The sequence below is a fragment of the Amaranthus tricolor genome, chromosome 13 (genome assembly GCF_026212465.1).
Source record: "Amaranthus tricolor cultivar Red isolate AtriRed21 chromosome 13, ASM2621246v1, whole genome shotgun sequence".
NCBI classification, from domain to species: domain Eukaryota; kingdom Viridiplantae; phylum Streptophyta; class Magnoliopsida; order Caryophyllales; family Amaranthaceae; genus Amaranthus; species Amaranthus tricolor.
In genome coordinates this window covers 1,338,292-1,360,313 of record NC_080059.1, presented here as the reverse complement: position 1 = coordinate 1,360,313, position 22,022 = coordinate 1,338,292, and the positions used below count along the sequence as shown (strand labels likewise).

General features: G+C 33.4%; 3 protein-coding genes across 5 annotated transcripts; 2 read left to right on the top strand and 1 right to left on the bottom strand.

Moving 5' to 3' along the window:
- The first annotated feature begins 405 nt into the window (after positions 1–405).
- Positions 406–6,060, top strand: LOC130798476 (formin-like protein 1). Its single transcript, XM_057661476.1, has 4 exons — positions 406–2,654; positions 2,795–2,994; positions 4,104–4,348; positions 5,102–6,060. The coding sequence occupies exons 1-4, from the start codon at positions 637–639 to the stop codon at positions 5,912–5,914; spliced, it is 3,276 nt and encodes a 1,091-aa protein (XP_057517459.1). The 5' UTR covers positions 406–636; the 3' UTR covers positions 5,915–6,060.
- A 1,431-nt stretch (positions 6,061–7,491) lies between these two features.
- On the bottom strand, positions 7,492–14,098 carry LOC130798475 (acyl-coenzyme A thioesterase 2, chloroplastic). Of its 3 annotated transcripts, none has more exons than XM_057661473.1 (5): positions 13,402–14,093; positions 10,362–10,539; positions 9,427–9,893; positions 8,739–8,867; positions 7,492–7,958 (listed from the first exon to the last, which is right to left on the bottom strand). In XM_057661473.1, exons 1-5 carry the CDS (start codon positions 13,777–13,779, stop codon positions 7,797–7,799), a joined length of 1,314 nt encoding a protein of 437 aa, XP_057517456.1. In that variant the 5' UTR covers positions 13,780–14,093; the 3' UTR covers positions 7,492–7,796. The 3 variants fall into 3 exon arrangements, with proteins under 3 accessions (XP_057517456.1, XP_057517458.1, XP_057517457.1); XM_057661475.1 differs by having other exon boundaries at positions 13,419–13,567; XM_057661474.1 differs by lacking the exon at positions 10,362–10,539 and having other exon boundaries at positions 13,419–14,098.
- A 5,180-nt stretch (positions 14,099–19,278) lies between these two features.
- Positions 19,279–21,934, top strand: LOC130798473 (UDP-glycosyltransferase 74G1-like). The gene is made up of 2 exons (XM_057661472.1): positions 19,279–20,013; positions 21,041–21,934. The coding sequence occupies exons 1-2, from the start codon at positions 19,339–19,341 to the stop codon at positions 21,761–21,763; spliced, it is 1,398 nt and encodes a 465-aa protein (XP_057517455.1). The 5' UTR covers positions 19,279–19,338; the 3' UTR covers positions 21,764–21,934.
- Positions 21,935–22,022: the final 88 nt, after the last annotated feature.

Here is a 22,022-nt window from a genome sequence, read left to right as displayed (position 1 = left end):
AGCCATAACAGCCAATGCTACTCAATTATTAAAATACTACCGATGAGTAATCAACAATCAACGACCAACAACTAACAATTAACAACTAAGTAAGAACGGAAAAAAAATTATTGATCTAGTGATAAACTACTAGTATTACTAAATATAAAACTACCTTCTATTCAACCCATTAGTCCCATTTAGTTTTTCACACTTGTCGAGGTAACATTTTAACATTTAATATCTCTAATTATTCTTAACTAAAAATTATAAAAAATTAATATTAATAATCTTTGTATTAAGATAAATTAAACAAAATGTTACATGACTATATTTTAATTTATAGACTAAGAATAAAAATATAAATTAAATATAATAACTAAATAGTGAAAAAAATAAATGAAACTAATAGATAGAACAGGAGGGGTGTAAATAATAAACAAATAAAATATGAATAGTAGATGGAACATCACGGAGAATATTAGCTGGAAGTAAAAAATAAGCACACAACTCCATCATCTCCGAACACTCCCAAGAATGACTCACTCACCATATCCTTTCTCTTCTTCCCCTAAATCTACCATCTCTAACTTCTCTCTCCTCAAACATTTTGCTCTCAACCAATACTAACAGAAGAGAGAGAAACATACTGGATGTATGACTAAAACCTCCATTAAAATGCCCATCATTTTCTCTCTCCTCTTCTTCCTCTCCTTCTCCCATGGATTCACTACCTCTACATTAAACCCCAACCGTCGTATTCTCCACCAGCCTTTTTTCCCTCTCGATTCTTCTCCTGCTCCAACACAATCTCCACCTCTTCCACCACCTTCTACTCCGTCTTCCGATCAACAACCCTTTTTCCCAACTTATCCTTCTCCACCACCACCACCTACACCAACATCTTCCCCATTCGCTTCTTTCCCTGCCAACATTTCATCTCTCATTCTCCCTCATTCCCCTTCTTCTAAGCCTGTTTCTAAGAAGCTTGTTGCTGTTACAGTTGCGATTTCGCTTTCTGCTGCTATCATCGCTGCGGTTGCGCTTTTCTTTTACTTTCGTGGGAAACGCAGGCGCACTTATGGGGATAGTGATAAGATGTCTAGATCGGAAACTACTACTACTGCATCCAGTTCTGTGTTTAGAGCTTCTTCTAATGGTAATAATGCCGGTCTTCCTCCTAGACCGCCGAAGCTGAGACACCCATCTAATAATAGCTCTGAGTTTTTATACTTGGGTACTTTGGTTGATTCTACCACCATTAATGGTAATGCAGGTCGTGGAGTAAGAGGGGTTGGAGTTCGAAAAATGGATTCTCCTGAACTTCAACCGCTGCCGCCATTAAGCGGGCGGCAGCCATCTTCGCAGGAACAACAACCGCCACCACAACAGCAGCAACATGAACATCAATATCAATATCAAGCTCAGATTCATCATCATTATCAGCATAGTTATCAACAACAATCACAAGAAAGAGTTGAGGAGGATCAAGATGAGTTTTACTCACCTAGGGGATCAGTGAGTGGCAGAGAAAGTGGATCCGGTTCAAGAAGAGTGTTTGCAGCTGTTGTTCAAGCTCAAGCTCAAGTTGAGAAGCTTAATGCTGGTGGAGAAGTGAATTCTGAAGCTTCCTCGTTATCATCGTCTTCATCTAGTAGTGGATCTCCGTCGCGATCAGCTACAATTAGTATTTCTCCACCGGTGAGTGCGAGTCCGAAGCGATCATCAAACCCTAAATCGTCCCCGGAATTCATCGAGCTTCAAGTTCAACCTCCCGTAATGGCAGCATCGCCTCCATTACCAGAGATTCCGTTTTCGCCGCCGTATTCTCTCACATCATCGCCGGAGAGAGAGATGGAGACAATTAAAGAAGAAAATGAAGCAGAAGAATCGCCATTGTTATCGAACAATTCAAGCTCTAGTAGAATGAATTCTCCACCTGAATCTCCGAGATTATCACCACTGAATGGAAAAATTGGGAAGATGTCACCGCAGGAAAGGGAATGGGGAGTTTTAGGTCGAAATCCACGTTCTCCGTCACCAGCATCGCCATCAATGTCGAATTCTTCGAGCACTCGAAGTCGGAAATCATCACCACTTTCAGCACTGAATCTGAAATTGCCTGCTTTTTTGGGAGGAGGTAAGAGAAAGGATTCTCCAGAATCTACATCAGTTTCGAATTCTCCTATCTCACCTCATTCTCCTCAATCGTCAATTTCTCCGATTTCTTCAACTGCGTCGCCATCACATAGCTCGAGATCTTATTGTGCTTCGCCATTGTCGGCTGCTTCAGGAAGCAGTCGACACTCACCAACGTTGCCAACGTCAACGAATTCTGTGCCAAAAAATGCATCACCTGCGAGGAGCAGCGGCGTTGGGACTTCTGCTCCTCCTGCAGCTCCACCCCCGCCTCCACCGCCTCCTCCTCCAATGAGGAGGTCCCAAAGTCCACCTCCACCGCCTCCTCCGCCACCTGTGAGTGAACCACATGTAGCTGTAGCGACACCGCTTAAACCCATGGCGGTTGAGAAACAATCGGCTGAATCATTGATGGATAGTTCTCATAGCGAGGAGACTACACCCAAGCCGAAGTTGAAGCCATTACATTGGGATAAAGTTAGGGCGAGTTCAGATAGGGAAATGGTGTGGGATCAGCTCAGATCAAGCTCTTTCAAGTAATTTTCTGTTGGATTTGTTTATTCATTTACAGAATCAGCGTTTGATTTCATTGATTATTAGTATGATTATGTGATGTGATCTATTGAATTTCTTTGATTGAAGATATGATGATTGATTATGGAGGTTTTGTTTGCAGATTGAATGAAGAAATGATCGAGACATTGTTTGTAGTAAATGCTCCAAATTCAAATCAGAAGGAACTGCCTCGGAAACCCGTTCAACCTTCGCCTGTGCAAGAGAATAGGGTGCTTGATCCAAAGAAGGCTCAAAATATTGCCATCTTGTTAAGGGCACTTAATGTGACTATGGAAGAAGTTTGTGAAGCTCTCATGGAAGGTATAATATATTTGCTTATATGCTTCTTCTTGTACTAGATTGAAGATAATATGTCTTGTGTTCGATAGTGCAAAATGTAGTTTTGGTCGCGATTGCGATTATAGTCATCTTGATACAGTAACAGGTGATGCAATTGGCCAATTATTGACTGACACCATGAAAACCGGCCTATAACACGCATGTGGGTTATGTCTGCCTAGTAGATTTGAAAATCTTTACGACTCAGTTGGTATAACACAATACGGCCTTGTTTTTTCACTTTGTATGTACGTGCTCATATGAAGTCCACGAGTGCACGAGTTTCATCCTCTTTTAAGTGCAAATGTGTTTCTAATTTTGACGAATAAATGAGACCATTAGTGGATTGGCTTTCTGAAGTTAGCTTTGGATTCTCTGAAAGTCATCTTGATGTCTGAGATTCTTCTGTATAAGAAAAAGTTAGCCAGCTAGATATGGTCATTGTGAAAAGCCCTTTTAAGGTTAAAGTTTTCTATTTTTGCTGGGACCAATACCAAATGAGTATATATGAATTCTGTTTGTGGGTAAGCAATTGGATTCGATGCGCATCCAAGGTGATACTGTGAACTTTAGTTATGGTGGCTGATCTTTTCAAAAAGTTGTGTTCGGATGGTAAGATGCCCTTGGTATTAACAATTTGCTTTGGTGATACGGAGGATACAATTTCGTCGTGTCACTGCAATATACTATGAGCTCCATAGTTATTCCCTGATTGCAATTAAGTAGTAGCTTGCAAGATTTGGAGCATGTAATTATCTCACTGGTTGTCAATATGTTGTAGAAATGCATCTTTTCATGCCCTTGATCAGGTTTTGACCTGTAACAAAAGACATGGTTGGGCTGCTTGCCCTCTTGAACAGAATTGCTCATAGGGTGTCTGCATTACATAAAAATGAGTAATATGAATCTACATTTCTGGTTGGGAAGGGTTGAATTCATCCAGAATTCAGTTTTCCCGCAGTTTATTATGTCTGGAATGTTGGAGAATACACTTTAAATCTTTTAGTTTTGTTTCCTTTATAGCTAGTACTTCTGCCCGATAATACCTTAGATAATATTTATTGAAACTCACAAGGTATATTTGTTTGCAGGTAATGCTGAGATTCTTGGAGCCGAGCTTCTTGAGAGTTTACTGAAAATGGCGCCGACTAAGGAAGAAGAGCGTAAGTTAAAGGATTACAAAGATGATTCACCTGTCAAGCTTTGGCCGGCTGAGAAGTTTTTGAAAGCCGTGATTGATATACCTTTTGCATTTAAGAGGGTGGAGGCAATGTTATATATGACCAATTTTGAGTCTGAGGTCGAGTACTTGAAGAAATCTTTCGAGACTCTTGAGGTAATTTTTATCTTGTTTGCTTCCTTTCCTGTAATGTGAACCTTTTATATACTTATTGATCGATTTTTAGGTTGGAAAAATATAGAATTATTTGTATTTCAAATTTACCTCCAGATATGCTAAATGCGATAGAAAATAAATTAGCAACAGTGGTTTACAAGTACAGTAATAACGAGGGAGTCTAGCTCTATATTTTTCTACCCTGGACCACAAATCATTAGCAACATCTAACACTACTCAACTACCGCTTAGGCGCTTAGGATTCTATTATATTTAATTTGGGTCACGGAAGTGTGTATATTTCAACTGTACTGGTTTAGGATTTTGTGGTTGCAATGTTGTCATTTTGCTTAATGCAAATGTGTCCAATTTGCATTTGAAAGGCTGAGTCGTGGGTGTCTGGGACTCTGGTAGCTGTCCGCTGAATGTCCACCTTTTTATTTTTGATTGCTAAACAGCTTGAGGCATATGATTTAGAATCCATGTTTGATTATTTGAGAGACAAGAATTATGAGATGAATGGGGTACATAACATGATTCAGCTTGAAATGACTGCATACCTAGTGAAAAGGTTCCGAGGGGGCAGCAATCTTGAAGCTGAATGCTTGGTTCCACTTTCGGGATAGAATAATTACTAGTTGGATTAAGATAGGCCATCTAATAAGTCATGGTGTGCTTTTAGCCTTATATTGACCCACCATTGTATTTCTCAACTAGTCAACTAACAGATTATATTTCATCTTTGTGCTACAGGCAGCTTGCGATGAGCTTCGAAACAGTAGAATGTTCCTAAAGCTCTTAGAAGCAGTCCTAAAAACTGGGAACCGCATGAATGTGGGGACAAACCGGGGAGACGCTCATGCTTTCAAGCTCGACACATTGCTTAAGCTTGTTGATGTCAAAGGTGCTGATGGAAAAACCACACTTTTGCATTTTGTCGTGCAGGAAATAATACGAACTGAAGGGCAACGACTATCTACTGCCGACAACGAAGCTTCAAATGATGAAGCCAAATGCAGGAAACTGGGTTTGCAAGTTGTTTCAGGGCTCAGCTCAGAGCTCACCAGTGTCAAAAAAGCTGCTGCCATGGATTCTGATGTTCTCAGTAACGATGTTGCGAAGCTAACTTTAGGTCTTGCAAACATCGGGGAGATCGTCAGGCTAAACGAACAATCACATTTTCAGGAAAGCAATGGAAAGTTTTCTGAATCCATGAACAGATTTATGAAAATGGCAGAAGAAGAAATCATCAGAGTTCAAGCGCAGGAAAGTGTGGCTCTTTCGTTAGTGAAAGAGATTACAGAATACTTCCACGGCAACTCAGCTAAGGAAGAAGCGCATCCATTTAGAATCTTCACGGTTGTGAGGGACTTCCTTACAATCTTAGAACGCGTCTGTAAGGAAGTAGGCATGATCAACGAACGGACAATAGTCAGCTCTGCGCATAGATTTCCCGTACCAGTGAACCCAATGCTCCCTGTTCCCGTAAATCCATTCCTTCCCCAAGTGTTGCCGGGTTTTCCTGGCCGGAGACAGTCTAGTTCCTCAGATGATGATACACCATAGTGTTGGTGAGTTAGTTGCCTGGTTAGAGAGGCTCTGTATAAAAAAACTGGCCTGCAGAATTTTTTTCTTTTTAACATCTAATTATATGTAATTTCCATATTTTGTAATTATTATATAAATATAGTTTTGAAAAATGATTTTGATCATCCTAGGTGGGAATTTCAATAGTGTTCTAAATCAATAAGAAAAGGAAGGTTTCCAATTATATGAATAAAATCTCAAAACTCAACCTATATCTGAATTCTGTATAAAGCTTTGATCCCAATAGGATCGGGTTCGGGTCTATGAATCAAAACAAATTAATATAAGAGATTATTCAGTATCGTTGAATATAGAATTAAGAAATTCAATTATTAAGAAATTCAATTTTAATGATCATCGAAATATGATACACAAAAAAAATACACATTTCTTATGCCCAACAGATCATTTAGGGTACAATGATTGTAGGCGGATCTGGTGGGGCAAAATTTGATAGATTAGATATCGTGGAAGAAGACAAAGCAAAAAAAGTTGAAAATAAAGACAATGTCTCAAGAAATACCAATGAACCACAAAGCACATGGAAAAGACACCTAATTTGACATTATAGACAAAATAAAAGAGTGTATGAATGGAGACAAACATGCACAACTTGGAAAAATGGCATGGGTTGCATCAACTCTTTTCATAAATTCTACTTTGGTCAAAAATAGTTTTAAAAATAAATAAATAATGGTGTGTGAAAACACAATACAAGTGCTCAATTCTAACCTCTAGACTGCTTTGAGATAAATGACCATCTCTACCTTTTCATTTTCTCAATAACCAACCATAATCTTGAATTTAATGACCCTTCAAAAATAGTTTCCCTATGTTTCACTGAAGTTACGTCTGGAACATTTTATATATGAAAAGAGAAATTTATAAATGACTAAGCATGGATAATCAAAATTTATAATATATAAATAGAGATTTTATACTATTCATCTCAATGTATATAATTTTAATATATATTTTTCAAAATTTTTTGAAAATTTTTTGTAAAATGTATTTTTAGATTTTGAGACTCTAATTGTGCTTGAAAATAGTACAAAGAGCAAACGTAACCAACAAAGTAACATTGAGCGAGTAATAAGTAAGGACTAAGGAGGGATAGAAGAAAACTAACACAATCAAATTTTATGAAGTAGAAGAAATAATCTTTCCCAAACACCTCAATTTGATTTTTTTTTTAGTTTATATAGTTGACCTTAGATTATTAATGGTATTTAGCATAATTGCAGCAATTCTTTTCCATAAACATCATACTCAATATATCCTACTCATAGAAAATATAATCAGAATCAAGAAAAGGTTAAAATACATCAAATCATACCCTTATCAAATGAAGTATGAAAATTGCTGCTAGTGAGACAAGATGATTTCCCAATAACCCCTATATTTCCTTTTTTCCCAAAATACCCTGATAAATATCCCTATATTATAATATCTGATATAAATATATTACTACTCCAACTTAATATGTTATTTTATTATACAGTTTGGTGAACATCAGCTTCACAAAACCGAGATGCAAAAAATTTCTAAAGATACAATTGTAACAAGGGGACAAATGCATTTCCTTTCTATTCCTAAAATATAAAGAGCTGATCCAATATCATGTGCAGCTGCATACAATTTATACACATGGTTTACCTTCTTAATAATTCAATGGCAAAAGAAAATGGTTCTGTTATATTATTTCTGCACTTACACAATTACATGTGAATGATATCAGAATGCAGAAGCATCATAATATTTTAAAGAGCAAGACAAATAATTTAATGGATGACATAGCATAAACTTCAGTTTTCTGCAATATACTACAATAATTCTTTAAAAAATTATAGCAACTCCTTTGTTAGCACACTTTAATACCTTGCAAGGCCTTCGAATCTTTTCGCTCTAAGATATGACGTGCTTCTTCTTCTGTGGCTGTTACGACGTTGCGAATATTGATTTTGTTTTTGTCTGCTTTTGCTTCTGGACAAATGGTGAATGTGAAGTAGAATGTGTTGGAAACCTGTGTTACAGAAATGGATGCAGGTTCATAAAAAAGGCCAGTAAGTAAGATATAATTATGGCTTAACCACAGTTGCTGAAATTATTTTTTTGCTAATCTCAGTTCGATATTAGTATTGATCAGAAAACAGATTAATGGATCTGAATAATTAAGGAAATTTTCTAGCAGTTGGAGATAAAGTAGTGATCTTGGTTTTAATCCATTCACCTAGAATCGCCCATAGTGCAAAAAGAAGGCCAAAACAATGAATCACAACCGCATCGTAGAGGTTTTTGAATTTACAATGCCCGAAATATAGGCCGCAAAATCTATTTGCAGCCATTACCATAATTATTACCGAAACCACAATTTTGCACCATGGGCTCACCTTGATAAGGCTAGGCGAAGTGATTCCTTTAAGGTGTGGGCATCAAAGCACTTTATAACGCCTTAGTCGAGAGTTTTGGAGCATGTTAGAGCACCTTTTGGTCTTGGTCTTAGAAGGAGCCATTCAATGCGGTGTGTTTCTATTTTCTATATTTCTCTTATAGGTTTTTTCCGAATTTGTTTTGGAGTATTGTATTTTTTTTTTGGATTTAGACCGCCTAAAACTCAAAGGTCAGCTCCCTCGCGTAGCACCTAGAGCCTAGTATTTGGGACCCTTAGCACCCTAGGGCACCTCGCCCCTTTTAAAACTAAGGTATTGATCCATAACATCAATATATCCCAATTTAAATTCCAGTGACAATGAGTTAATTTTGGTCAATTTTGTTGAACTAAATAACCGTGCTTGAGCCTTACCTCACTTGACCTGAGTTCAGGCCTTGTAACATGAGCTTCAACCTCGACATTTATTAGAGGATGTTCTGGATCTTCCACTTCAGTGTAGAGGACACATGATTTGAGACGCAAAAAATCACCAACATCCACCTGCATGCAACAAGAATCAAATAAAAGAATTTAATGAATATATATAGAAGATAGTTTCTCGAATAGTTGCTTGTTTCTGAGTTTAAGAGACGCCATCAAGAGTTAAAACTTGATAATGACTAGTAGCAATTAGCAACTATGATGATGGCGTATTATAAATGCCATTGTTGGAAAAGTTAAATGTACCTTACAAAGTACGAATACTGATTGATTATTATGCATGTCAACGGGTCAACTGGACGATAACTTAAATAGTTCACAGATCCTAACGGAAACCTGATTGAAGTTCCTTAATTAACTATTAAAGTAAGAATTGTAATTCGGAAAACTAAGAAAAGTGTTGGCCTTCCTTTGTTCGAAAACAACTACATAAACTTTTTCCTATCATTAGGAACTCTAAGACAGACTATTATAATAAGGAACTACGAGCATAGGAATTCAAATAATAGAAAAGTCTGATTCAATTTGAAGCTTTCAGCAAGGGAACTCAAATCTACAAGAATACAACCAGGAACATTAGAAATATTGTATCATCGTAAAAGGAAACATATTTGCTTACAGGTTTCAAGAAGTCAACATGATCAACTTCAAGAAAGGATGGCCTCACGCCTGCAAATGCATATGCGGTAGAGAAAGCAAGCTCAAATGCTCTGTGCATCAGAAACCCTCCAAAGATCCTACCATGAATGTTTCTCTGCTGAGGCTGGCATATCAAAGAGTTTGCAAGACGGGTGTCCCTCAAAAGAATGCTATTTCTATCTGCCAGCGCTGGCATATCACAAAAGATGCGCCCTTCAGATAAAAGAGCTGCTAATCGATGTACTTCCCCATCAGAATAATACCTTTGATTTTGTCCTCTTTTTCTTTTCCTAAATTTGCTCCTTGCTTCTGCATCTTCAAATAATTGTTTTTCCTTTTCAGTTTCAGGAGAGAGCCTGTTAACTGGAGCAGCTTTCCGTGTCTTTGAGTCCCGGGCCACGAAAATAAAGTTAGCTGTAAGCGCAATTGAATCTGAAGCAGAAGAGCCTGCATAAAGACATTGTATTTCTAAGAATCTAGTAAAGTTCACATACATAGTAAACTTGCAGACTCGGTAGCGTTACATTAAATTGAGTTCTTTAATTTTTAAGGAACAATTTTGAGCTCTACAAATACGATTTTAGAGTTGGATCAGAAAAATGGAAGCGTAACAGGGGATTTTACCAAGTGGAAGTGATCCAAATCTTTTTTGATTTCTGGACAATGGAAATTGTAGGTCTAATTTAGGACTTAGGAGTATAACTTTAGCAAGCAAATGCTTACATCTTCACCATTCCTAACAAACATTGAACAATGCACTCCAAGGTGTGAAAAGAAACAGATGTAATGATTTCACAGCATCAATTCATTTTGGACCCATTTTTAAAAATCATATGGTGCTTTTCGTTAGCCAAGAAATATATAAGTGCATTTCAGATTCTACAATGATGATCGGATGTAAAAAGGTGCCAGTACCTTCAGTGGCCTGACTAACATCCAGTTGAATCTCAATTGAGGACATCCCGACCCATATGACTGAGCCAGAAATCCTCAAATCACTGTCTACACTGATTGGCTTCTTCAAAACAATCCTGTCAACAGAAGCCGTAACTAGCAACAATGGCCTTGTAGTGAAGTCATCATCAGAACAATGCTGAACCATCAACAAACAAAAGGTTCAGAGAACGGCTAAGGGGGTGGGAACTCAATAATACTCAGAGGGGCAAACCAAGATGAAGGACATTCTCTCTATAATGTAAGACACCTATACGTTACACAAAGTACTTTGAAGAAACTCAGACATAATTATATATCAATACCTTGTAGTCCTCAGAATATATGTACTATAATGAGTACAAATATAACAATGTTAAAGCCTTAATCCCAAAAGATTAGGGCTACAGGATCCAATGGATCAGTTCCAATCCACATGAATTCTCTTTCAATCGTCATCTCATGGTTACTTGATATTCATATTGACAATTTGAAATACAAAAATAAATGGTACTCGAATTGACAACTCTGAAGGCCAAGGCATACACTTAAAGAACCATCCCTAAAAGAATTCTCAAAATAATTATCTCCTTGGAGCACTCTATGGCTAACAAGACTTCGGAAACATAGCCAAGTTTTTTTTAAAATGAGGAGTCATAGGGAAATATCATTAAAAAAGGCTGTAAGACCAATATTGGCCCGCCATACCCTACGGACTGAATATGAAACAGGATCAAGTTTTGCAGGTTTCAACATGAAAATTTATGAGATATTGACAGCCTTGAAGAAGAAAGTATATTAAAAAAAACCCCTCAAAAGCAATAGTAAAGATCACTAGCAAATTTCTTTACAGAAAGTATTGGAAACCTGCCACTGGGATCATAAATATATATAGACTCAGCACTAGTTTTCCCAACAAAGGCTAGAGTGGACAATACATACGGTGCTCCGCTGATCCCTACCCCATTCTGTGCAACTTATATGTTTATTGATAGCCTATAGTACTGAACCTTCAATACATTTTGACTCTACTGAACCTATTATACTAGAACCAAGATTATAATAAAGGCTAATATGAAAACTCTAAGGAGTAAGTGAGTGAAGTGAGAAAAAAGTTTGCAAAGACAGCTGACATTTCGTGGAGAGTACAACATATGAACATGCGAATAGCTTCACCAGAGGGCTAGACCTTGATTAAACTAATTAAAGTTGGAGAGGAAGTCAGAGGCAAAGAAATATACTCTGAATAGGCCAATAGAGTTTACACAAGGTCATTTCCCTTCAGCGATGTTACTTTGACTTGGCATCTAAAAGACCCTCAAAGCATCATTGGCTCAGTCAACCTTTACTAAACAAATGATCAAAGTCTGTGGGTTCTCAAAGTTCAAACAACATCCTTAATCTATTCAGTTACACATAACTCTGATTCAAATTGTCTGGATAGATAAATGTTGCTTATCCTGCTCTGTGATCATAAAGCTTGACTAGAAAGCAAATCCAAATTTTGCCGAGATGACATGACTGGAATACTTGAACTGAGACAAAATTAGATTAAACCACAACGAGGAGTCGAGGACATCACAACTAATTAAGCTAAATTAAGTTTGCATTCTCCTGCTGCCCTGCAGTTCTGATTTCTGAATTCACTCTACTTGCGAGGAGTAGTAAACAAGCTTTGGTAGATGAATCACTCAATCAAGGGAAAGACAAAAGTTACAAAGGCTATAGAGTTCCTGAAGGTCTTTGCATCCAGATGGAAGTATAGTGCAAAAATGCAATAACGGTCACAATTGTGGTTTTTTACTCTATGATAACATGGGTAATATTGGTTTGGTGAATATGAATACCTTTAGAACGCAGCAAATACAATACGAAAGGCCTTGTTTTTGCACTATGGATGGAAAAGAAGCGATACAAAAAAATAAAAACGAGTCATTTCCAAAAGTCCCATTGTAAACAAAAACAAAAAAATTTAGAAAGTTTTATGCGACTTCAAAGCAGCTTCAGAGATGACCACAGTTCTAAATTGACCATACATTTCATAGTTGACGCAAATACAAATCTCCTAACTAAAGACAATTGCCAAAATTGTGCTCATATGCCCTAGGATCACATAAGGGGTCACCTAATCATCTCCTTGGGACATCCCACTTCAAGAAGGTAAAATTGGGATTTGTTAGGGACGTTTTGGAAACGGAAGACTTATCAGGTACTCGAGAGACCAGCTTCATATATACAAAGTCATTCAGGAAAACCAAGGCACTCATACTGGAAAACTTATCAGGTAATCAGGAGACTAGCTTCATAGGTGACCATAAGGACTATATTACACATATAAGGCATTCTGTAACTTGGTTTATGAGACTTTAACTCACATCTATTAGACCCTTTAGAGTCTAGACTAGAGAACAACACAACAATACCGAAGCCTAAATCCCAAATTCCCACTTACAACTTAGGCAAAATGGGGTTAGCTATAGTTTACGCATCAGCAAACTACAGGCACCTGATTTCCATAAAACAATCAAGACTAGAAGCAACAGAAACCGATATAATTACTCCAGATAGACAACCAAAATCAACATGCAATCAGAAACTACAGAGGCATACCAAGTAAACAAGCAAAATAGCAAAAGAACAACTTTTCATCACCCATATCCAGTAAGTGGCTCCCTACTAATCCGGAATTTAAGGTTTATGGTACAGATTTATACAAACTTAACATTATTAGCGATAACAAAGAAGTTATTGTGATTCACCTTTGATAGCAAACATTATTCACAACCCAAGCAAAATAGCACAACAACAATAGTATCCTATTACCTGAAGCCATTAAATGGCTCTCAACTAGCAGAATTAAGGGCTTAGGGGACATATATACACAACCTTATCCTCTTTAGCAATTAAAGAGGTTATTCCCATTCACTCTTGATAGCAAACATTATCTACAACTTAACAAAAATAAAAAGTCATTCTAGCAAATAAAAAAGTACAACCATAGAAAAATGTAAACTTTGTTTACCGTGACAGAGATAGTACCAGCAAGAGCATCAAGATCTTCAAGTAATTTCCCAATCCTCATCTCATTCCAAGGATCTCTATACTGTTCTCTTAGAATAAAATCAGAAGAAAAATTATACAAAACAGTCATTCTAGATTGAGAAGGAGTCTTGGTTAGCAGTTGGGTTTGCGGAGGATGATCAATTGAAGGGTCATTCATAACTTCAAATATCCTAGACCTTGTTTCCCATAATGCAATTGTTACTGGTGAATGATACATTCCAGGCCACAAACTCAAAGGCTTATGATTTCCATCACCTTCACTATTATTCTCAAATGGTTTTGGCAAATTTGAGAAAACTGATATAAAATTTGTTGATGATAATTCAGAATTCTCCATTTTTCACAAATCTCTTTCTTTGAAGCAATTCGTCGAACACTTAATGTTCAACTTGATCAAAGTTAAGATTTTTCCTAAGATTTGAAGATGTGAGGCTTTCGAAAGAAGATTAGGTGATGTTGCAGGTACAATTTTTGTTGGGATTTTGGTTCAATCATAAATGGAGGTTAGTTGAACTGTTGAAGCATTAAAGAAGTTCGTATCTAATTTCGCGAAAAACCAAACCCAATAATCAATCTAGTTCGGTTATATTTTAAATAAGGTTCGGTCTAGACTGAAATATGAGTACATTTTGGTGTTTGATTTGATTTTAGTTTTGGTTGATATAAAATCAAATAACCGATGTAAAATCGTATCATTTGTTTTAATAACCTCTATTGCAATTTGATTAAAATACTAGAGACTAATATTTTATACAGCTAGTCTCTTGAGAGAGCGTCTTTTTAAAAAACGTTTCTTAAAGCTAATTCATCTAAGATTAATGTTTACTTACCGTATTTTTAATGCTTACTTTCAATATCTTAAATGTCTACTTACAGCATTTTTAATGCGTACTTACAACATATTAAAACATATTAATAGGCCGACCCAATTAGAGATGATCTCTCAAAGAGACTGTTTCACACAAGAATTTGTGTATTTTATAAGATATGAATATTTTTTATGGGAAATGATATTAATAGATTGTATTTAAATATTAAATTAATTTTTTAAATAGAATTATTTATTTCAATGCAATTATGCAATTTACATAAATAATAGTTGTGTAATTAATATTCATTTTCCTCCAAATAATATAATTTTAATACAAATTACACAAGATAATAATTAGTGAAAATTGTAAAAAGCTACCTAGAAAAATTAATCTTTTGTTAAAAACTGCAAAAAATATTATTTTTTGTCAAAAATTATGATGGTTTAGTCGGTTATGCAAAAGCAAAAGATACTGCAATACATACTCATTGTTAGGGTGGCCCCTTTAATTTTGAATTTTGGAGCAAAAGATAAAAACTTCCTAAAAACTCAACATGTAATGAATAATATAATACGTCTTTTATTTTATATTGTTGATATTTTTGAAATTAATAATAACTCGTATTATTTAGAAAAAATGTAAATTATATGTAAATTTAATTCAGTGTATCATCAATCTGGTAAATGAAAGTTAATTTTTTAGACCCTGTAAAATTTGAGGGCATGAATAGTAGCTTGCTTTACTCGTCCTTATTGACGCCATGCCTATTGCTCTTCAAAAGGTAAGTTTTATTATATTTCTGAAACTTATTGCTCATTTTTGAGTTTCGAATTTCGTTTGTAATTGCAAATGATGTTTGCTATTAAAGGTCAATTAAAAACAACCTTTTTATTACCATTAATAGGAATAAATTTACATATATCCAACCCTTAAATCTCGCATTGATTGAAGCTACAAAAGAATATCAAAGTAAAAATAAAATTTTATTGACAGTTATACATTTCACAAACATTACAAAAGTATAAAGCTTGTTTGGCTACGTTAATTAACAGGGATATTTTGAGAATGTCTATTACATTAATAGATAGTGACTTATGAGGACCATACAATTCCACATGCCATGCAAACACATGCTTTCTCCCACGTTTAACTTATGTATTTTGATCGTTTATATGTATTGAACTTTGTACATTTAAAAATTATAAAAAATTAATATGATGAAAGTATGTGATTAGAAAATTAAAATAAGATTCCATTTAATTATATTTTTTCATAGACTTTAACTGCAATATAGTAAATAAGTTTAAATAATATATAGTGTAAAAGAAGTAAGGTAATAAATAGGTTGTTCACCCACCCCCTTTGTAGATTTTCCCAGCAAATATAATGTTTTATCAAGCTTCCAATTTCCAAATCCTCATTCCTATTATCACTCATAATTCATCAACTTTTGAATTTCCTTACTCCTACTGTCCTACATAAAGAGAAATAATCTTTAATTTTAAAAGATGATATTTTCCAAGTTAAATTTTTCAAGAGTGAAAATGCTATTAATTTTTTAGTCAAAATGTTTTATATCATAATAAGTAAAAATTGTGTGGATATATTTTTCATGGACATTTAATTCTACTACTTGAGCCAAACATTAAATTGTGGTACGAATAAATGTTTTTTGACTACTTTTGTAGGAAACATGATTAGTTGAGTTGGTGGTTTTGGGAGCCACATAGAAAAGAAAATCTATATTTGTATATATAATATATATAGTATTTGCACATGTTCATTTAACTTATTGTACCAAATTAAAGTATTATTTTTAATTGTAACATCATCATTCTTCATAATGACAGATGACTTTGCCAATTTAACTATATTATCATCACATTGTTCATCATGGCATCTAATCACTAAAATAATAATCAAATTCATAAAACTTTATTTTACTACTTTTATCCAATAATAATACTTTTGCTATCCAATTAGATAATTATTTTTTATTTAAAACTACATAAATAATTACTGCCACTCACAACTTCTTAAATTTTGTATAATATTTACAAAATTAATTTTGGATCATGTATATAGTGGGATATTGAGAGTTTAGAATTGTGTAGGCAATATATTATTATACCAAACACTTGTTCATATGATATACTGCATACGATAAAATGTCCAAGTATTGCAAATATATTAAGTTGGAGGAAGCACATTATATTCCTACAGAGTTATTAATCCACGTTAAAATAATATTTCTATACATAATGTTTAATATTTTTTCATTTTCTGCTTAAGTTACTTTATTTATTTTTTAAATGAAAATATACACATTGTTGTAATGGGATTAAGTTCATACACAATTTTTACCAACAAAAAATCATTTCGCTATTAAGGTTTTCTATTAGAAAAATAATAAGATTTTTTCTTAAACCATTTTCTTGTATGTACTCACACACTCTCTCTTTCTATCTATCTATCTATTTATCTATCTATCTATCTATATATATATATATTAAATGCTGTTAAATTAGTTTCATATCTATATAATTTGAGCAAATGAGATGGTTAGATGTGAATCGAACTCATGATTTAATTTTAAAAAATTGCACTTACTTTTATTAAGACATAACTCAATTTTTGTTTTAGATCATCTAATCTTTATATTAAAAAGTGATAAGTGAAATATCTTAATCATTAAAATTAAATAATACGTTAATCGTTTAGTCTTTTAGTCTTTGTTGAAATATTACTACAAGGTTATGAACTTATGATAGAATATACTCCATTATCTTTGAATATTTTTGAAGCAAAACGTAAACTTAGTGCTCAACCTCAATACTCAATATTTCCTGCTAAGCGCCGGGTTGTTTGCTAGGGGAAAACCGTAACTTACCTTTTTTTTTTATTCTTTAGTTTGAAAAGGAAAAATAGAGAGAAAAATATTTTGCATCTATTATTAATCTTTCTTTAAAATTGAAACGAAAATAATATTTTAAACAAACAATCAATATTAAATTAACAATCATTTATATTTTTCATAAAAAATTTATCATGATAAGCTATTTTTCATTAAAAATATTTTTGGTCAAACCAATAGTATTTCTTTATAAACTTTAGGATAAACATATGAAACAACCATGATGTTTTCTCCATGTCCAAGATCATAAAATGAGTACATTCTACTATCCTCTATTTCATTATTTTCATATTATATTAGTGTCAATGACAAATTAAATAAAATTTATAAAATTTAATACTCATTATTTAGAGAAAGTCTCATATTTAAAGCAATAAATTGAAGAATAAATATTAAAGTAGAAAATCTTATGGTAGAGAGTTCGAGATCAAACAATTAAACATAAATTATAATAGTAACTTTTATTTTTTAAATAGAAAAAAATAGTAAATTTGTAATGAAATAAGATCCTTTCTCTGAAATAAAGAGAAATTTAATTTAATTTTATTGATGATTTGGTTAAAAAATGTTATTTAAGATTTCACATCATTAATTTACTTTCAAATTTTAAATAATTAATAAAATTTATTTACTAAAATAGTTAAAAGTTGAGATTATTGCATAATTTTAAGTATGAACTCTAAGACTAAATCAATCACTTATTCACTATATATTACGTCCTCTTTGTATTGATACTCACTATCTTAAAAGCTCTCACTTTTAGACTAATGATAAATACATTAATCTTTTAGTCTTTTGGTCTTTGTTTAAATATTATACTTGTAAGGTTATGAAGTATATGACATAATATATTATCTTTAAATTTTTTATTAGCAATGAAAACTTGTGCTTAATACTCAATAATCTTCTTCTAATGACCGGGATGTTTGGTTCGTCAAAAGCATTTTTACGTAAACTTATTTTCTTTTTTTTTTCCTTTAGTTTGATAAGATTTTTGAAATGGAAAATATAGGGAAAAATACTTTTCATATATTTTAAAAACTTTTCTTTAAAATTGAAAGAATAATATTTTCTATTAAACAAACAATATCATTTTATTTTTTCACAATTTATATTTTTATGATTTTCATAATAAATATTAATATTTCATTGGTTCCATTCTCTCTATCTTTAAGAGAATGTCAGAATTTTCATTTTCATTTGTCCTTTTAACTTTATAATATTTATACTTTAGATAGTATTTTTATAATTTTTTTAAATTCGTATTTAAACTCTTTTCTTATTTTCTCTTATTTTTAGTCTTATTTATATAATTAAACAGAAGCTACCTTTTCTTTATAATTATGTGATTGCTATTGTTGCAATATCTTAGAGACCGGGAATACGTAACCACCTCATTTGGAGCATCGCCATCGCTCACAATGCACATACATGAGATTAATTTAATACTTCCATTAATTAAACACTTAACTTGTACGATCATCAATTCTCACTGATGAGTAATCAAACAATTTAATTAATTAATTTTATGTGGGGACATTAAGATCTTTAAATACGGAACGTAATAACTAATTAGTCGCATGTATATAATCTAATAATCGATTCAATTTAGAGTTAATATTCCATTTGTTTTTTAATATTATTTACATTTCACTTTGTACTGCTTTTAATTCTTTTAAGTTGGTTTTAGCATATTATTTAATGTACTAATTCAATTCTAAATATCTTTAATTGTGCATAATTAAAAATTATAAAAGTTTGATATTAATAAAACTTATATTAAGACAAATCAAATAAAATCTCACTCAACTATATTTTGACATCTAGATTAAGAATAAAATGCAAATTAAGAATGATTGATGAATAGTGTTAAAAAACTAAATGGGACAACTTAAAAGAATTGGAGAAAGTATTAAATATTTGATTTACAATCTATAAATTTAAATATAGTCAAGTGAAATCTTATTTTACTTGTCTTAATATAAAAAATATTAATATTAATTTTTTATAATTTTTAATTATCTACAATTAAAGATATTCTAAATTAAAACAAATGTGCAAAAACAAATCTAAAAGAAAAGATATTATACTCCTCTATATATATGAAGTACTTGATCATATACTTCACATTAAAAAGGCTTCATCATCAGCCTGAAATTAAGAACCAGTAATGGAGAACCCGAAAAAAGCCCATAAAGCCCATGTTCTGGTGGTTCCATACCCGAGTCAAGGCCACATTAACCCGATGCTTCAATTCTCGAAACGCTTAGCTAAGAAATCCATAAAAGCAACCTTAGCACCAACAATATGTTTTTCCAAATTCATGCAAACTACAGAAATCTCTACTGGATATAACACATCGATCCAAATCCGACCCATATCCGACGGATATGACGAGGGTGGGTACCTCTCGGCTGAGTCCATACCCGCTTACTTGGATAGTTTTCGGACCCAGGGTCCGAAAACCCTGATCCAACTGATAGACAAACTAAAAGAGGAAGGTGACCCGATTAAGGCAATTATATATGATGGGTTATTGCCTTGGGTTTTGGATGTGGCCAAGAAATCTAGGCTTCTTTCAGTGTTGTTTTTCACTGAGACTTGTTCAGTGAATAGTATATATTATCATGTCCAACGTGGGTTGATTAAGCTCCCAATTATGGGTTCTGGGTCAGGTCTAGTTTCGGTTCCTGGAGCCGCAGAGCTCCAAGTGTGGGAGGCCCCGTCGCTGGTACAGGATTATGATTCGTATACGGTTTGGTTTGATGGGGTGTTGGAGCAGTTCTCTGTTATTGATCAAGTTGATTGGGTGTTGTGCAATATTTTCTATGATATGGAGAAAGAGGTAAAAATATTTACAAGTAATTAGGCTATGTTTGACTTGCTTAGTACAACATAACCATGGTATTTGTGACAATATACTTAATTAATCGGTAACTCGAAAATAACTCAATTTAATTTAAAAATAGCATTGTCGATTGTAATCTGAAGAGTTGAATTTGATCTTTTTGATCTGTTTTCTTAATTTTATCAATCTTTTCAAGTCTACGTCATCATTATTAATTGGATATTAAAATTTTTAATCATTTTTTATATTTTGAGTTACTATTTCTTTAATGAAGATCAAGACTGAAGCCTTGAAATCATTATATTGGTCCTGTTCATATGAAAGTCTTTTATATATAAATAGAAAATAATTATTATACACTTCTATGTTTTAAAAAAAATTTCATTTTAATAAAAAAATCTCTTAACCCATTGGGTCGATCTACCTAAACTTGATTTGAATTCGATATAACTTTTTGGCCTGAAATTGACATAATCGAAAATCAACTGACTTAACATTCATCTGACTAATCGATTTGACAAGTTTACTCATTAATAGTAGTAAAATAATTATTTTCAGCTGGCCGTCGAAAAGAAATACATAAAAATAAAAATAATATTATAGAATGAGATTAAATTTCTCCAATATCAATTTTATCCTTGGGTCTTTTTTTACACTTTAAATAAGGTGAGCATACAAGGGACAAAAAAAATAATAAATAGTTTCGTCTAATTTTTATTTTGTAACTTTAAGCGTTATGACATTATTCCTCTTTGTTTGTTGTTACTAACAGCGAACAAAGTAATTTTTTTTCTCGTCTTCGCTATTAATGACAGCGAACAATCTGACATTATTTTGTAAATTAAAATTTTCCGAAGCTAAACTTTTTAATAATAAAAGCTTATTTTGTCCGATCTTTCCAAAGAATATACTCCATATGATTGCAAGTATATGTCAATTTTAACCCATTATATACGGTTATATGAATGTATGATTGCTCCTGGGCTTTATTAGCTACTCATATCTTTTCTTTTTGTGGGTCTAGGTAGTCGATTGGATGTCCAAAATGTGGAAAGTGGGAACTATAGGACCAACAATTCCATCATACTACCTTGACAAAAGACTAGAAGAAGACAATGACTATAGCTTCACTCGATTCAAGCCAAAAGTAGACTCATGCATAAAATGGCTAGACACTAAACCAAAAGGCTCCATCATCTATGCATCTTTTGGAAGTTTGGCAAAGTTATCCCCTCAACAATTTGAAGAACTTGCATGGGGTTTAAAAAATTGTGGCTATAATTTCCTATGGGTTGTAAGAGAATTGGAGCAACCCAAACTACCAAAAGGGTACATAGACGAGATTTCGGGCTTGGGCCTAGTTGTGAGTTGGACCTCTCAATTAGAGGTCTTGGCCCATGATGCAACAGGATGTTTCGTGACACATTGTGGGTTTAATTCGGTTCTTGAAGCATTGTGTCTTGGTGTGCCAATAGTGGGTGTTCCACATTGGGGTGATCAAGGGACTAATGCTAAGTTTGTGGAGGATGTTTGGGGGATTGGTGTTAGAGTTAAGAAGGATGAGATGGGGATTGTGAAAAGAGAGGAATTGGTGAAGTGTGTAAGAGAGGTTATGGAAGGTGAGAAAAAGAATGAAATTTGCAAGAATTTGGCTAAGTATAAAAAATTGGCTAGAGAGGCAATAGATGAAGGTGGGAGTTCTAATAAGATTATTGATGAGTTTGTGGAATATTTGATTAGGGAGTAGTTGTTTGTAATTGATACTCCTATTTTCTTTATGGTTGATTGTATGATGTTATTGCAACTTCATTCAATCTTTGACAAATACTTCTACTTCTTTAGTTTTTGCTATATTTTCCTTTTTAATTTATCACATGAGTTTTACTAAATTTTTTTTCAATTATAACTCACTTTTTTTTCATAATTTTTATTTATCTATTTAGTTTCTTTTTATTCTATATACAATTTTCTTTTATTATTCCTAAAATCATTTTTCCTCTCTTATT

Bases quoted from the DNA above. Each gene is read 5' to 3' on its own strand.
- LOC130798476 (XM_057661476.1), top strand. From the start codon at position 637: ATGACTAAAACCTCCATTAAAATGCCCATCATTTTCTCTCTCCTCTTC. The intron at 2,655-2,794 runs GTAATTTTCTGT...TTTTGTTTGCAG, and splicing joins CTCAGATCAAGCTCTTTCAA to ATTGAATGAAGAAATGATCG. The intron at 2,995-4,103 runs GTATAATATATT...ATTTGTTTGCAG, and splicing joins TTGTGAAGCTCTCATGGAAG to GTAATGCTGAGATTCTTGGA.
- LOC130798473 (XM_057661472.1), top strand. From the start codon at position 19,339: ATGGAGAACCCGAAAAAAGCCCATAAAGCCCATGTTCTGGTGGTTCCA. The intron at 20,014-21,040 runs GTAAAAATATTT...TTGTGGGTCTAG, and splicing joins TCTATGATATGGAGAAAGAG to GTAGTCGATTGGATGTCCAA.
- LOC130798475 (XM_057661473.1), bottom strand. From the start codon at position 13,779: ATGGAGAATTCTGAATTATCATCAACAAATTTTATATCAGTTTTCTCA. The intron at 9,894-10,361 runs GTACTGGCACCT...GTCTTTATGCAG, and splicing joins TGTTAGTCAGGCCACTGAAG to GCTCTTCTGCTTCAGATTCA. The intron at 8,868-9,426 runs GTAAGCAAATAT...TGTTGCATGCAG, and splicing joins ATGTTGACTTCTTGAAACCT to GTGGATGTTGGTGATTTTTT.